The following is a 17,389-nucleotide window of genomic DNA, read 5'->3' on the forward strand; positions in this document are numbered from 1 at the left end:
TTGTAAATTTACTTAAAATTGATATAAAAACTCATAAGTTATAAATTCTGGATTCGTCTTTGCTCCCAACCAACTACCCTCCACACATACACACACAAAGCTCTTATCTTCTTTTCCAAAGAATTAAATCAATATTAACTTTGAGGGTCTTTGTCTTTCTTCATATTTGGTTCAAAAGGGTTGGAATCGAAAAGATAAAAACGTTTCGAAAGAAGGAAAATAAATAAAATAAAGCTTACTTCATGCTACGCTTTCCTCAAGGTACCCAATGAAGTGAGGGTTTAAGATAAAAGCAACCTACAGATATTTATCTTTTCAGTTGAAATATGCCTATGTACCAGAGCAAAAACGATCTACTTTGAAGTATATCGTTTATCGATCAATTAGTCTTAAAAATTAAATTATTCTTTATGTTCTTAAACATCTTATTTAATTAACGCTCCATTAATTTAAATAGTGAGTATATATAGATTAAAGAAAAAAAATAGCTTATTCTATCTCTATCAAATTAAATTCACTTTTCCAAAACGACTAATACTTGTGAGAGGGAGTAAAAATAAGATTGAGAGTTATTATCTAGCAATGTGAAAAGTAGGGTTTTGGATTTAAAAAAAAAAAAGTAGGGTTTTGCATGGAGGGGAGCTAGAAGAGTGGGATTTGGACTCATATTTACACTTCCAATGGACAAATTACTTAGGAAAATGAAAAAATCAGATGAGTTTAAGTTATATTTATCGTGAGTTACCGTGTCTAGAGCTTTACGTACATCTTTATATATATATATATATATATATATATATATATATATATATATATATATATATAATGTTGTAGCAGATAATTATCTTATTTTTTAAAATTAAGAATCTCACATTTTAAGGAGAATTATCTGGAGATATTATTCTGATACTGTAAATAAAAATTTTAATTTGACAATGTATATAACTTAAACTCAAAACGGATAACATGAAAAACAAAAATACATAGAAAAATAAAGTAATATAAAGCCAGCCACGCGTATCTGTGGCTGTCTGTATATGAACCCAAATATCATCTCGTAAGCTAACAAAAATGCCTAGGAATGCTCATTTGTTTCTTTCTCTTTCTCTTTTTCTTGGTTTTTGATGCTCTTAATATTATGTTATAATTACAACTTCAAGAAAATCAAACACTGTTTGGGATTCAAACCCTATGTTTTGACCTCAACAGTTTGACCCTTCTTCCTATATATATTTCAACCAAATCAAGTTCTTTTGCACTCAACAAGAGCAACAACTTAAATACATGCAACCAAATTAAGATAACAGTAGATCAGAAAGAAGTTAGAACTGCAGTAAAAGGGAAAACAACAGCACATAAGAAATTGTACCAAAAACTTTTGACTGCATATTGTTTTGGAAGGAAGAGTATGATTTGTATTAAAATACCATATTCCAAAATTTTAATGATTGGTGGAAAGAAAGAAAAGGCAAAATAAAGTAAAGGAATCTATAAAGATTATGGCAGCTAAATTTGGCACTTGGAGCATGCACCTAGGCCAGTCTAAAAGAGTGATAAAAAGGAAATTAATTTTAAAAAAAAAACAATTGTCATCTTTTTCCTTAATATATTGTATTGTATGGAACCCTTGATAATTTAAAAAGCTGATCAAAGATTGACCTTTGAGTATAATTCACCATATTGTGGAAAGACAATTTATATTTTGACCAAAAAGGGGAAAAAGAAGTTTTATAACAATGGGTTCATAACTTCAACCTAGGCTCCCTACAACCAACATTGGGCTTTGGTTTGGAGTAATTTGGACAAAGTGCACAAACAACCATTTTTGGGCTGCTATTTAGGGGTTAACCAATATTTTTATCCTGAAATTTTGAATTACAAATCTTATTGTTAGGACATTCTTGTCCCGAAAAATTGACTGAAAAACTAAAATTCAAGATGCATTGGCTAATTTCTAAATATCAGCCCTTTAGAGTGGCTACCTAGTATCATTTCTACGAGCAATTTAATTATTCTCTAGCCCGGACATCTCTTAGACCTTCATTTCCCATAATGCAGTCGGTTTTTGGAGAAATTTGACTCCAATGCTGCTGCATTTTTTGTTGCAAAAATGGGGGATGAATAGTGTCACTCCAAATTTGGAGCGACATTATTCATCTCCTCCATTGCTATTCCCTATAACTTTATTATTATTTTTATTACTGATTGATCTCTTTATATATACCTAATTATGTTTATGTAATATCTTTATAATATTAATTTTACATCTTAAATTTGGTGTATAATTTTGATAAATTAATTTTTGTGCATTTATTATTTTTATGTAAAATTATAAGTTAATTTTATTATAAGTTATAATTGTACAAAAAATATATAATCATCTCAAAAAATGAATGGTGTAAATATAAAATATTAGATGTTGCTAAAATTGAAAAGTAAAAATTGAAAATACATTAAAATTGAAAATATATTAAATTAAAATACATAAAAATTAAAACTGCAGTAAATAGCATAATAACTTAGTAGGGACCTATGTCGTTTCCAGATACACCAAAATTATTATAATATTGAGTGAATGGGGTCGAGAAGTGCTACATGATATAATAACTACATGTATTATACTGCACAACATGATAATCGAGAATGCGCGTGATCTTAATGCACCAATTCAAGATGATTGGGAATGTCCACCTCCAATGGTAGAAATGGTAGAAGATGAAATCACCGATTTGAACAATTTTTAGCTCGACACAAAAGAATTAAGGACAAAGATACTCATTTTACACTTCGTGATGCATTAATAGATCATTTATGGGAGCATACTAGAGGTGAAAGTTGAATATTTATTTAGTATTTAATCTAAATTTTACCATAATGTAATATGTATTTAATTATCTTGTATCTCAATGATTTCACTTTTATTTGAATTATCCGTTAATATATATAATCTATAATATTTGCTTATAAATTATATTATTTAAAATTAATATATATAATCTATAATATTTGCTTACAAATTATATTATTTAAAAATTTATGGTATAAAATAATTTTATATTAAATGGTTATATAAGAAAGGAATATAAATTATATGTGATGAATATGTAAAAAAGAAAAAAAGATAGAATTTCTTTAATAGAAATAAGAAAAGAAAATCTAAATAAAAAATAATAATATGATATTGACGAGAGAGAAGAATATAAAATGAAATATTTTTTTTGGAGTAAAAAATAGAATAGTGGTTGGAGTAACTTTACTCCATTTTGGAGGAGAAAATAGAGGCAAAGGTTGGAGATGGCCTTAACACCCCTTTATCCACAATTTAAAAAAAACATGCATTTGTAAACTTAGCTTAAGAAATAGGTATCCATTCCTTCTAATGCATTTTATTAGCTAAGTTGTAGTGGTTAATAAAGGTTGCAGATATTTTAAGATAATTTTTCTTCATATGAGTTTACTTGCAAAAGAGATTTTCGGTTTCGAAATTGTCAATTACAAAAAGATGAATTAAGGAATGTTAATTAACAGTGTACAATCTGCGCAAACTACTCTTTTGTGACAAAATAGGTGCAAAATATACCTTTCTTTAAATGCAATATTAATAATACACGAGTTTTATGTTGGATTATTTATTGTAATACGTAATTACAAGCTAAAAGGCAAGCTCTAAGGACCTTTTATCTTTTATTTACTGTTACTCATGTTCTATTTCATATTTTATCTCGCACAACATAATCTATATTATATTAAAAGTACGAAGACACTTAGTGAAATGTCGTTCGCCTTTTTTATCTTTTAAAAATAAAGGTCACACTGGATAAAATAGTCATTTGCTTATTTTTCTAATATTAAAAAATAGACATTTAATTAATTCCCTAACATTTAGGAGTTTGTATAATAAATTTTTTCCTTATTTGAACTGTATTAACTATTATGACATTTAGAACTTTAAAATCATTAATATTTTACCTTATATAAATTTTGCACTTAAATTATTTATAAATAATAAATAAAATAAATAAAGGAGAGAATAAGAACACTAAAGAAAGAGGAAGTGCGTTTGGCTTTGGATAACATGGAAGTGGTCCAATTTGTTAACCTTTATACGTTCTGATTTATATGAAACTCTTCTATATTAGAATATTTAAAAATATATAGAAGTCTATTCCACTAATAATAGTATTCTATATTATAATTTTAGTTTTCAAAGCTTTTAAATTAGCAATTACAATTATTTGGAATATTGAGCAGAAATCAATAACAAACTCCAAAATTATCAATTATTCCAACAAGATAATTTATGAAATCTTTTAACTTCTCTAGATTGTATTAAATTTAGCTGAATATAAGCGAGTTTCTTAACTATAATTATGGCTTCTAAAAGGGCATTTGAATTGTAGACTTTATTTATGATATAAAGTGATTCTTAAATTTTTTAGATTTACAAAGAATTTCATTTGCTTTTCTTTGGAACATGTCATGCATGAATGATTTTTCACCTAATCGGTTTTTTAATATTTGAAAAAGAATTCTTATCGAATAAAAATATAATTGCAATTAAATACCTAAAATTTGGTATGATCTAGCTAATTAATATTATTTAAATACTAATCTCACTTAAATAATGATATTTCCAAATTAAATAAACACTTCACATTCTAACTTCGGTCATTCTTTGAAATGCATTTTAAGTTGAATATTGAGTATTTTTGTGGAGCGGTTTCAATTTTTATTAGTTATATAGACCAATATTCATTATTTTTAAGAACTTATATTTTTATTTTATAACTCAAAGATAAATTTTAAATAATTTTTTATTGAGTTAGGTACACGCGCAAAGCGCGTACACTAAGACTAGTAGGTTTTTATATACGTAAATGTGATAGTATCAGTAACGTAAAGTTTAAACCTAAAAACTAAATGATACATTAGTTATGCAGAACTATATAACGAAAATAAAAAATTATTTAAATTATGCATAATTACATTAATAAGGATTCATTGACTAGTTTTACGATGGTCATCAACTTAACCTTAATAAATTTGAGCCAAAATTATTTTACCTTATATCACCATCCAAACAATCTTGGGAAAATACCATCTATGTCCATTTATAAGTAGCTTATTACAAAAATTGATCAATTGATAAAATATTACTAATATTAGCCAATTAGCTATTTGTAGTCAAAAAGGTCAATTTTTTGCTTTCTTTTGAGTAAGTGTTACTAGAATAGATTGCATACATCTTAAAGAGTTTGAATCTTAGTTTTGAGATGATTTGGCGAAGTTTTGGTGTGGTTTGGATTGAAAATTCGAAGTAGATGATGAAACATGAAAAAATTATATGTGTATCACACTATGCATCATTTGTGTATCACATATGTATCATAATTATATCAAATGTGTATCACGTGTATATCCATATATACTTGTGTGTGTGATACATGTTTGATACATGTGTCGCAAAAATATTTTTTGACTTGATTTTAACTACGAATTTTGATACCAAATCGCCTCCAATCTTCCTCAAAATTTGTATATTGACTCATCTATATGTTTTCAATGAATTTCAACCATACCCATTGAAAAAAGTCCTTTTGTGCTTAGATTTTTATATATTTTGTATATATATATATATATATATATATATATATATATATATATTTATCACCTTATTTGCTACTTCATCCATGAAATTTTCTTTCCGTCTTGCATCTAATGTTGCTGATCAAGTTTAAAAATATGAAAGGAGATCTTTGCGTGTGATTCTTGGAGAGAAAGAACCTTACTTATTTGGGTTTTCAATTTTTATATGTGCTTGACTAATTTTTGTAAGTTTATAATTAATGACTAGATGTTTGTAAGTTGAAACTTATTTGGGACATTTACGTAAGATTCCCAACAATCTTGCCCAATTACTTTGCCCTGCATTTGGGCCTATACCAGAGAAGCGAAGTGCACCCATAGCCAGTTTTAGCATGCTATTTAAAATATATGTATAATTTATAATGTATTTGATGATTAATTAATTTGTCCAAACTTCAGGACTAAGTATCTTGAATTTTTTAACTGCTAATTTAAAATTCATGATGTAGTGTCCTAAATGTTTGAGCAGCTAATTTGAAATTTAGGACCAAGTATCCTAAATTTATGAATTGCTAATTTAAAATTCATGGCATAAGATTTGGATTTTTGGACATAATTTTGAACTTTAGGATACGGTGTTATGAGTTTAAACTTTAAGGTTTAAACTTCAAGACAAAGTGTTAGGTTTAAACTTCAAGACAAGGTGTTCTAAAGTTTGAGCAAATTGGCTAATATTTAAATAAATTGTAAACTATATATATATTTTAAACCGCATGCTTAAAAGGCTATACGAAACCGGAACCGACCCGACCCGTTGCTCTCTCCACTCCTCGATCTCTTTCAAGGAGGAGGAGGAGGAGGAGTAGAAAGAAAAAGGTAAGGTGAAATGGGTATTCAGAATCCATTCATTTTCTTCTTTTTCTTGTTCACATTGCATAGAAGTTCAGTTGAATCTTTGAATAAAGAAAGAGAGGCAATAGAATTAAAAGGAGGACCAAAAGATGTAGCATGGGTGGTTCAATTATCTGATCTTCATTTCAGTGTTCATCATCCTGAAAGGGCCCTTAACTTCTCAAATATTGTGGGTCCCACTCTTTCCATGATCAATCCTTCTTTGGTCTTCATCACTGGTGACCTTACTGGTTAGTATACACTCTACTTTCCCCTAAATTTTCACTAATATTACTCCCTGTTTAAAAATTTCGTTCTTACATTCTGTTGATTTGATATTGGGTTTTATGGATTTTCTGTAAAATATAGTCCTTTACCCAAAAAAAAAATGATCTTTTTGTTTCTTGAAACTGTTGGGTTGGAAGTTGAGGTAGGTGGGTTTTTTTTATGGGGTGGGGGTGTAAGGGGGTAGTAGTGGATGTTAAAACAAGTTGCTCAATTTGCTGGAAGAAAAGATTTGAATTTTTATCAATGTGAAGTAGAAAAAGAATTTATGATGCATCTGTGCTGGTGGGAGGTATGAGGTGATCGCTAAAATAGTCGATGTGTGCACAAGCTACTCCGTACACCACCGTCATTATAAAAAAGGCTATGGAGGCATTTTCATGGAAAATAAGGAAAAATAAACCAAAAATCTGTTCTTTTTGTTTCTTAATACTGTTGGGTCGGAAACTGAGGGTGGTGGGGGTTGAATGGGTTATTGGGGGGGGGGAGATAAGGGGGTAGGAGTGGGCGTCGAAACAAGTTACGCAATTAAAAGATGAATTTTTATCTGTATGAAAAATTGACTGAAAAGTTACTGCAGGGGTTCTTTTGTTGTTGTCGGGCCTCACACTATAACATTAATGAAGGGTATAGTGCGAGTATGATGCTCAGTTTTACAAGGCAGCAATGTTTGCAAAATGTTGCAATTTAAGATATGATTGATACAAAATTAAAGTGTAGTTGCAAAAGTAGCTTAGTTTTGTTTTTTGTCTCCTTTGTGTCCCGTACTCTGTCAAATATTACACGAGGTAGTTCTAGAATTGAAGGTCAAGTTCTGCTATTAAAAGCTATGTTTTGATAATTATAGTTGGTTCAGATTGATTTGTAAGTCATAATTGAGATCATTGACCACTGGTTAGAGTTTCTGAACTGCTGTTTAAGGTTTATCTCTGATGTTCTGGTGTCTTACTTTGTGATATAACTGACCTGTAAATTGTTCAGATGCTTGTTAGATATAAAGCATTTCCACCCTAAAGTACTTTCCGACTTGTCGGTTGCTAATCATGTTACAGTAAAGCTTTTGTAAAAGTACTATGAGTTTCAGTGCTCATTGCTCTTATACCACTGATAATTTGAACTGTTACTAGATGGAAAGAGCAAGGATTTACTAACAATGAAACAAGATGAAGAGGAGTGGCTAGAATACCAGAAAGTCCTTGAAGATGTCACTAAAAGGAGTGGACTGAAGAAGAACATGTTTTATGATCTCCGAGGAAATCATGATGCTTTCGGTGTACCCGCCTTTGGGGGAAAATTTGATTTTTACTCAAAATATAGCATTAACGGGCAGCTAAAAAGAAGCGGACTGGTCAATAGTGTCACTATTCAGGTATCTGTTACCTTATTTTGTTGGATACACACTCTTTTTCTTAACCTTTCAAGCTGACAATAACCTTTCAAGTGAAACTAATTGGAAAGGAAAACCAAAGGAGTAGAAAAGAGGCTTGGGAATTTTCCAGAACAGGGAACAAGGTAGAGGGAAATTTTTTAACATTGGCAACGAGGAAGAGTGTAGAATCCATGTAGGGGATAAACATATCTCTGTATTCAATATTTTATGAATTCTATTTTGGTACTTGTCACAAGATTATATAAAGGAAAATCTTAACAATCAAAGAAATTCATGAATGCTATTATAAAGTTTGACCTAATCTTCTTTTATAATCTTTTGATTCCGTGTGTTAGAACTTTCTCCTTGTTAATGTAATCTTTCCAAACAAAACCACTATCGGTGTAATTATTATTATGTTATTAAGACACCCGTAGCCTTCAGAATGAAGGTGAATTATCACTGAACTTTCATATAGATCAGTCAGCTAAGCATCGATTGCAAACTTCACAAACTATATGATGCCGTAATTTGAGTTTTTTCACTTAATATCTCATACTGTCTGCTTCAACCTCTTACGATGACTATTTACTCTTATGATCCAGACTGGTGAACGCAATATTCTGTTCGTTGGATTTGACAGCGCTATGTCTTTAGGTCTTCGGGGACCAACCAATCTATTTGGTCATCCCACTGATCAACTATTAGATGATTTAAGCTCTGAGCTCTCGGTACTAGATTCTCAACCCGCAAAATCTGTTATCAAGATTGCTTATGGGCATTTCCCACTTTCATTTTCTGCAGCATCACGTTCTGGAAGAACCCTGAAGCATACATTTCTGACGCATAACTTGTCAGCTTACTTATGTGGGCATCTGCATACAAAGTTTGGTAAGAATTTAAAGCGGCGTCATGAGTCAAATCAACATCCCTTTTACTCTCACAATCTTTTCCAGTTGAATGGACATGGATCGCATCTGGGTAATTCGAAAACTTGTTCAGATGGGGCAACTGAATTTAAAGAGTTCTGGGAGTGGGAAATGGGTGACTGGAGAAAAAGTAGAGCAATGCGCATATTGGCCATCGATAGAGGGTGGACGTCTTTTGTTGATGTTGACTTAAGATTGGGAGCTAAGAATGTTATTATATTGCCAACATTTCCTCTGGACTCTCGCTTTACTTTGGAGAGATCGTTTCACAAATGCAAGATGGATCCTTTATACTTCAACAGTATTAGAGCTCTTGTATTTTCTTCTTCGCCGATTGTGTCAGTCGTGGCTAGGATCTACGACTCAAGTCCTGGAAGTCTTGTTATAGTGTTGGAGACTCCTATGAAAAAAAGTGGGGATGCTTCATCTAGGGCGGACCTTTATACATGTCCCTGGAACTTTAAAGCATTCGAAGATCCATCTCCCGATAGATTTTTGTTGCAAATAGAAGCAGTTGATATTAGAGGCAGATCAACTTTGACTGAACTAAGGCCATTCTCTGTTGACGGTCTTCGTGCTAGGCTTTCATGGAATTGGAAAGAGTTCATGGTTATGGGTTGTCAGTGGGAGGCTTTATATTACCCCATATTATGGTCCTTTTATTTGTTAACTCTTTCCGTCCTTCTCGTTCCAAAAGCTATCTTTTTATTTTCTAAGAAGCAGTATACTTACAAGAATTTCATTAGTAATAAAGGAGTGGTGAGTTGTGTTGCGTGGATTCTATCAGAGCTATATAATATTCCACTAGCTTGGCTCTCAATGATTGTTTACTTGTTTTACCTCATTTTATGTCCTTGGCTTTCTGGCCAAGTTTTCACCGAAGGAGGAGAAAGAGGATACATGACCTACAGGGGTTGGGTGCTGAGATTGAACGAGAGGGAAAAGCTAGACTTTCACGGATATCCAGATATAATGGTGATCATTTTTCCCCATCTTTACTTTGTGGTGTTGCCTACAGTAATTGTAATTGGGGCGTTGGTGGCTGAGAGAGCAATATTCCAAGATCATCTTCGAGCTGTTTCTGCAAAAAAGGAAGATGATTATTTGGTGACGAATAAGGTATCTGCATCTACTAATGGTAGAAATAAGACGCTGACACTCCTCCATAGGCGCTGGATTAGGAAAATACTTTTGTTAATTTCTTCAGCAATTTGTTGGAAGCATTTTTTGGTAAGTTTTCAACTGTTCAATTTGATGTCCATCTTTATTCTGATTTAATGTGCCTTTTTCTTACTCAAAATGTTTATTTTCCTTAAAACACTGGAGAGTTGTTTCCTTTCCAAGTTCCCACCGTTAAGGCTGCACCATCTTTTGGGAACTCATTTGAAATCACTTATATCCTTCAGATAAACTAGTCAGTTCTTTTCCAAATTATGGAAAGTACTTTCACAAAGATAAGAGGAATGGTCAATATCCTTCGTATTCTTCTTGTTTAGTTATTCATTTTTATGTTAAACAAACATGATCAACAGAAGAGGATAAAGGTTGTTTAAAATATCCTGTTTCCAGAATTTTACATTCTGCCAATGTTTTTTTCAACGAAAACTCTCACCACCATCACATAGTTTAGGACTTTCTGTCAGATATCCTCTTACTTTTGTTTATGTGGAATACGCAACCTCGTGATTGTTCCAACTAAGTGGCAATAGCTTCAATTTGTTTCCAGTGAACATAGATAACGATACTTTTAGAGCATTGCAGGATAATGTGTTTCAAGGAGATGTTTCAATTCTAAGTTTTCCTTGCTTTACCTTGCTCATAATTGTTCACTAATTCAACAATCGACTTCTTGCTAATTTTGTTCTTTTACGATGCAGAACTGCAGAGCTCTGATCAAAGCTTATGCAATGAACCCATTAATCCATTTCCCAATATATAGCATGTCGATTCCTCTCTTTTTGGCCTATACTATCTACAAAACCAGCAGAGCTGAGTAGAATTTTTGGAAGTGAACTACATGTAAAGCCATAAGTTTAATGCAGAAGCCTGTGAAACATACACCGGCTTATTAGTAAAGAAGGCGTCAACAGATTGCAGCTCTCTTTAGTATCTAAAGCATCTCATGAGGGGCAATATGAAAGCTTCAAATTCCAGTTGATAGAATAGTGGAAGCATAGAATGTTCTTTGTTATAGACATGGAAATGCTGGTTACTAGAATTCAGTCTTTATGTAGTTTTACAGTTTTGTTGAAAATGCAGCATCGTGTTTGCAGCAATGTAGAACTTCAGATCCATGTAAAAGTATTATACATCATATGGGCTAATTGAGGAAGTTAACAAGCAGCAAAAGAGAAGGTTAGTGATTGTTGAATAGATTGCTGGCTAAAGCTTCCTATTTTATTCATTGCACATCTTGAAATGCACCAATCAGAAGAACAGAGACAATGCAAAGTAAGATGAACCAATGAGAATGACTGGAAGCTTTGTTCTCCCTTCCTCTTTTCTTCTGTTTAGTATAACCATGTGGTATCCGAAGCCAACTACTCCGGATTCAGCGTAAGGGAGGATCGCCCTCCCAATTCGAAGTTTTTTCCTGGAAGTTTCAACCTTGTTGACTATGACAGCAGTCACGACTATAAACAGACTCGTGACTATGGCAGGTCCATGGTTGTATTTCTGCAGGGGAGCCCTCTGCATTTCCTGTTAGTGTGAGAAAGTCAGGTCGAGATCTAGTTCTATTTATCAATCAGAGTTAGAAAGCTAGCTTTAAGCAGGCCAGTCTAAGTTTGACTTTGCCGCTGGCATTCCAGGGACCGGCATCTTTTGAGCATGTTTAGCTTCCAAAATTCCTGGAGTCCTACGCTACATCATTATCACTATATGACTAGTAAATAATTATTTTATTATTATAGAAAACGATCAATTTTTTTTATCTTGGCTTTTCTTTTTTCCTCTTTTCTTCTTCCTTATAGTATAACCATCCAGTATCGAAGCTAACATGGTCGACTAATTTAGATTCAGATCAGATAATCCACTGAGACAAGAAAAAAGCACTCTTTACCATTAGGTTTTCTATTAGAGGTACCAAAACCTCGGGAAGATCACAACCTCTGCACCACAAGCCTAGGTGTTCTCCTTCCTCTTTTCACTTATTTCCTTATATAAATAAAATCTAGCCTTTGGAAACTTTCCCTAAAATATAGAACAATGCAAACAATTGAGAGTGCAATATAGTAAATGAAACAGATCGATTTTATGGTGCATTTGCAAAAGTTCTTTTAGTTATATGATTATGTTCACATGATTGGTAAAATAAAGCACAAGAAATCTTTGTGAGGTTCACTTTCGTCTAGAATTATAACTCGTCATAAGAGATTATTTCCTAGAGTTACTAGCATTTATGTAAGTCACGTGCATTGGGAGGAAATCAATTATTCACTCCGTCTCATTGTGTTTGTTTGGACATAAAATTTAAGAAAGAAAAACTTTTAAAACTGTGATATTAGACATGTCGTAAGTATTATTGTGACTATAAAATCAAGTCATTATGGGTGAACAGAGAAGTTTAACGTTACTGTTTTAAGAAATTATGGTGGATGTCTATCTTCCTCCATGATCTTCCTCTCAAATGCTTAATGACATATTCAATGACATATTTCTTCATTTTTCATGCCTATATCTTGGCATTGTAATAGATATAAAGAACACACAATTGAAGAAGAAATTATAATCTCTCATCTCTTTCTCTCTATATCTCTTAGCTTATTTTTTCTAGTTCTATATTATTACTTTGAGCTATATTTCATAACACGTTATCAGCACGAGACTCTACCGTCTCAAGAAGCTCTTTGAGAAGACTAATGTATAATTTTTCTCCTCTTTTAATTATGACTGATATTATAAAAAAAAAGTCTGTTGCGCTTGAAATTTCGGGCTAGAACTATATGACATGGGTGTTGGATGCTGAAATCTATTTAGATACAATGGGTCTTGGAGACACCATTAAAGATATAAATAAAGCATCTACCCAAGACTGTGCTAAGGCCTCGATTTTCTTGTGCCATCACCTTGATGAAGGTTGAAAATAGAATATCTCACAGTCAAAGATCTACTTGTTTTGTGGAATGGCTTAAAGGAAAGATATGACAACATAAAATTGGTCACTCTTCCACAAGCACGATATAATTGGGCTCATCTAAGGCTCCAAGACTTTAAGTCTGTTTCTGAATATAATTCTGCGATGTTCAGAATTACTTCTAAATTAAAACTATGTGGAGATAGTATCAGTGACTATGATATGCTTGAAAAAATGTTCACAATATTTTATGCCTCCAATATGGTCTTGCAACAGCAGTACCGAGAGAAAGGTTTCAAGAAGTACTCTAAGTTGATTTCTCTTCTCCTAGTGGCTGAACGAAACAACAACTTGCTTATGAGAAATCACGAAAATCGATCCACTAGGTCTACACCATTGCCTAAAGTGGATGAGGTGTATTCCCATTATGCTAAGCGTGGAAAAGGTCGTGACCCTGGTCGTGGCCGTGGTTAAGGAAGAAAATTTTCAAGTGTTAATCATTCTCCAAAGAAAAATAACTTCCAAAAGTGGAAAGGGAAAGATGAGAAGCCAAAGGCAAAGGGTTCAGAAACTAAATGCTATCGTTGCGGTGGAAAAGGGCATTGGGCAAATATTCGTCGCATACCAAAATATTTGGTCAAGCTTTATCAAGCATCTCTAAAGAATAAAGGCCCTGAAGCTAATTTTGTCTATGACAATGAATTTGACATCACCCAATTGGATGTGGCAAATTTCTTTGAGCACCCTGATGGAAAAATAAACCACTTGATCGGTGATGGATTCGTGGTTAAAGATGATTGAGTAGTTAGATTTTTATTTTTGCCTATTCGTAGAGCTAATGAATAAACATTATGTAATTTTTATTGCGCTTAATAATACTGCTTATGTAGTTCTTAAAAATATATGTATTTCCGAAGAAATTATTTTTTTTAAAGATTCAATGTTTAACAAATCTTACAAATGAGGGGTAATATCTAATTAATTAGTACCTAGTCTAAGTGATCTTTTAACACTTTTGATTTTCCTTTCTGTTACTTTAATTCTCTTTAAAAAAAAGTTTACAAGCACCCTGGAACAACTTTTGTTACTTGACCCTCAATTCCCATCTTCCTTTTTAAAAAAAAAATCTAGTACATCGGGACCTCAATTTTTTCATGTACATGGATAAAATATTAGGAATAAAGAAAAGAGAAGCAGCTAAGTATGTTCTTTTTTTACACAGATCAATTATTTTTCATGCAATGTGTAAGAAAATATAAATAACTTATACATGTAAATAATTTTGTTGTAGTTATATTAGTCATATGTGTAATGTACTTATAATTGTATTATTTTTGCTACGTAATTATTTGTATCATAATTAGAATTTACTCAAAATTGCATTAAAAAGTCACTATTGAATCATTGGTTTAACTTTTTTTTTTTTCTTTTCTCTAAAATACTAATATTTATTCATATACTTGTTTTTTGTATGTCAACCCATGGGAAACAAATATGGATATCTCTCAAAGCAAACTTGGATCAAAGTTTAATTGTAAAAATATTTGCTTAATTGATTCATGTACGACACATACAATATTCAAAGAGAAGAAATATTTCTCTCATTTAAGTATGTGTAAGGCAGATGTTACTACAATTTTTGGTAGTAGTTGTAACGACCCGACCGGTCATTTTGAATATTATAACCTCATTTCTCCATTTACTGCTCAATTTATGCCTTGTTATTGATTTATGACTTATCAGGTTAGTTGGTTAGGGTCCGGAAGAAATTCGGAGTGAAATGAGACACTTAGTCTCATAATTAAAAAAAATTAAGTTAAAAAAGTGGACCGGATATGGACCTATGTGTAAACGACCTCAGATTCAAATTCTGATAATTCCAATAGCTCCGTATGGTGACTTTGGACTTGGGAGCGTGTCCGAAAATTTTTTTGGAGGTCCGGAGAGAAATTAGACTTGAAATGCCGAAAGTTAAATTTTTAGGAAGTTTGACCGAGGGGTTGACTTTTTTATATCGGGGTCAAAATCCGATTCTGAAAATTTTAATAGGTATGTTATGTCATTTATGACTTGTATGCAAAATTTGAGGTCAATCGGACGTGATTTGATAGGTTTCAGCGTTATTTGTAAAAATTAGAAATTTCAAAGTTCAATAGGCTTGAATTTGGGCGTAATTCATGGTTTTAGCGTTGTTTGAGGTGATTTGAGGATTCGACTAAGTTCGTATGATGTTTTAGGACTCGTTGGTATATTTGGTTGAGGTCCCGAGGGCCTCAGGTAAGTTTCAGATGGTTAACAGATCAAAAATTGAACTACAACAGCTGCTGCAATTTCCTTATGTTGAAAATTTTTTCTGCCAGATTCGAGCCTAGAAATCTCTCAGAATCGAGTCCAGAAATCGATCCCAGATGTGAGCCTAGATCGAGCCCAGGGTCAAGGGCCATGATCGAAGCCATGATCGAGCCCAGGGTCGAGGACCACGATCGAAGCCATGATCGAGCCTAGGGTCGAGGGTCACAGTCGAAGGCAGGGTCGAAGACATGATCGAAGGCCAGGGTCGAGGGCCATGATCGAGGATCAGGATCGAAGCCACGATCGAGGCCTAGGATCGAGGGTCAGGATCGAGTCCCAGGATCGAGGACCTCGATCGAAGGCCAAGATCGAGGCAGAACCGAGGTTGTCTGGGAAGAATTATAAAATAGGGACTTCGTCCTATTCGCCATTTTTGACAAATTGGAGCTTGAGGAGAGGCGATTTTTGATATATTTTCAAGAAAAACTTTAGGTAAGTTCCTTGTGATCATTTCTACTCCATAATATTGAATTATTATCGAATAATCCGACTAGATTACCTCATTTTGAGGTGTAAATCGGAGATTGGAACTTAGAAATTTGGAAATAAGATTTGTAGATTTGAGGGTTGAGTTGAGGTCGGATTTTGGTAAAATTGATATGGGTAAACTCGTGGTTGAATCGGCTTTCGGATTTTGTAACTTTTGTCGGGTACCGAGACATAGGCCCCACGAGCGATTTTTGAGCTAAATTTCGAATTTTTATGAAAAATTAGTATTTTCTTATGAAATTAATTTCAATAAATTTTATTGACTGAAACGAATTATTTTTTACTAGATTCGAGGCATTCGGAGGCCGATTTGCGAGGCAAAGGCATAGCAGTTTTAAATCTGGTCCTGAGGGTATAAAACCCCGGATTTTGGTATCATGTGATTATTTTGGAGGTGACGCACATGCTAGGTGACAGGCGTGTGGGCGTGCACCGAGGGGATTGTGACTTGGTCCGTCCCGAAAAACTGTAAAGTTGAATAATTTGTTGTTAGCTATATGCTCTCTATGTGTTGATAAAATTTGACTGTAAATTATGTTAGAAATCATGCTTAGGCTATGTGATAGTACTGTTGGGACCCAAAGAGGTCGCGTACTTGTTGAATTGCCTGCTAAATGCTATATGTACCCAGTCTCAGTTTTTACTTGCACATTTTATCTCAGTCTTTGTTATTATTATTGATACATCATATCATTGTTGTTTGGGCTGAGTTCATGATTAATGAGAGCCCGAGAGACTGGAGAGATTTATGACTGAGAGAGGCCGAGGGTCTGATTATAAGATATTGATATCATAGCACGTGAGTTGTCCGTGCAGCACGTGAGTTGGCCGTGCAGATCCTTATATTATACTATAGCACGTGAGTTGGCCGTGCAGCACGTGAGTTGGACGTGCGGATCCTTATATTATACTATAACACGTGAGTTGGCCGTGCATCACGTGAGCTGACCGTGCATCACGTGAGTTGACTATGGCACGTGAGTTGTCTGTGCAGCACATGAGTTGGCCATGCAGATTATAGCGCTTGGGCTGTAGGAGCCCCTCCGGAGTCTGTACACCCCCAGTGAGCACGGGTACCCATTGAGAGTGAGTGATGAGGGCTGGGAGCCCAGTGAGTGATGAGGGCTGGGAGCCTAGTGAGTGATTGTTGTCCTAAGAGGTTGTACTTGATTTTCATTTGTTGTTGTACTTAGTTTCTATCTGTCATTGTTGTGAAATCTCTGAAAGATTTTGATATACGGATTACATGAACAGGAACTGTATAAAAATTGATTTGACATTAAACTGTCAGATTTGATAGCATGTCTATTCTTTGCTGGAATTATTGAAAATGAACCATAACTATGTAGCTCGTTACTATCTTCAGTTCCTTATTTATTATTGTTACTTGCTGAGTTGGTTGTACTCATACTA

At 33.2% G+C, this 17,389-nt stretch overlaps 1 protein-coding gene across 1 annotated transcript; it reads left to right on the forward strand.

Moving 5' to 3' along the window:
* Window positions 1-6,353: 6,353 nt before the first annotated feature.
* On the forward strand, window positions 6,354-11,431 carry LOC107777143 (putative metallophosphoesterase At3g03305). The gene is made up of 4 exons (XM_016597130.2): window positions 6,354-6,728; window positions 7,890-8,131; window positions 8,737-10,290; window positions 10,938-11,431. The coding sequence occupies exons 1-4, from the start codon at window positions 6,473-6,475 to the stop codon at window positions 11,055-11,057; spliced, it is 2,172 nt and encodes a 723-aa protein (XP_016452616.1). The 5' UTR covers window positions 6,354-6,472; the 3' UTR covers window positions 11,058-11,431.
* The last annotated feature ends 5,958 nt before the right edge of the window (window positions 11,432-17,389 follow it).

Source organism: Nicotiana tabacum, chromosome 13 (assembly GCF_000715075.1).
Source record: "Nicotiana tabacum cultivar K326 chromosome 13, ASM71507v2, whole genome shotgun sequence".
NCBI lineage: Eukaryota > Viridiplantae > Streptophyta > Magnoliopsida > Solanales > Solanaceae > Nicotiana > Nicotiana tabacum.

Excerpts from the sequence above, each read along its gene's own strand:
- LOC107777143 (XM_016597130.2), top strand. The coding sequence starts at position 6,473 with ATGGGTATTCAGAATCCATTCATTTTCTTCTTTTTCTTGTTCACATTG. Across the intron at positions 8,132-8,736 it reads TCAATAGTGTCACTATTCAG|ACTGGTGAACGCAATATTCT; the intron begins GTATCTGTTACC and ends CTTATGATCCAG. Across the intron at positions 10,291-10,937 it reads TTTGTTGGAAGCATTTTTTG|AACTGCAGAGCTCTGATCAA; the intron begins GTAAGTTTTCAA and ends TTTACGATGCAG.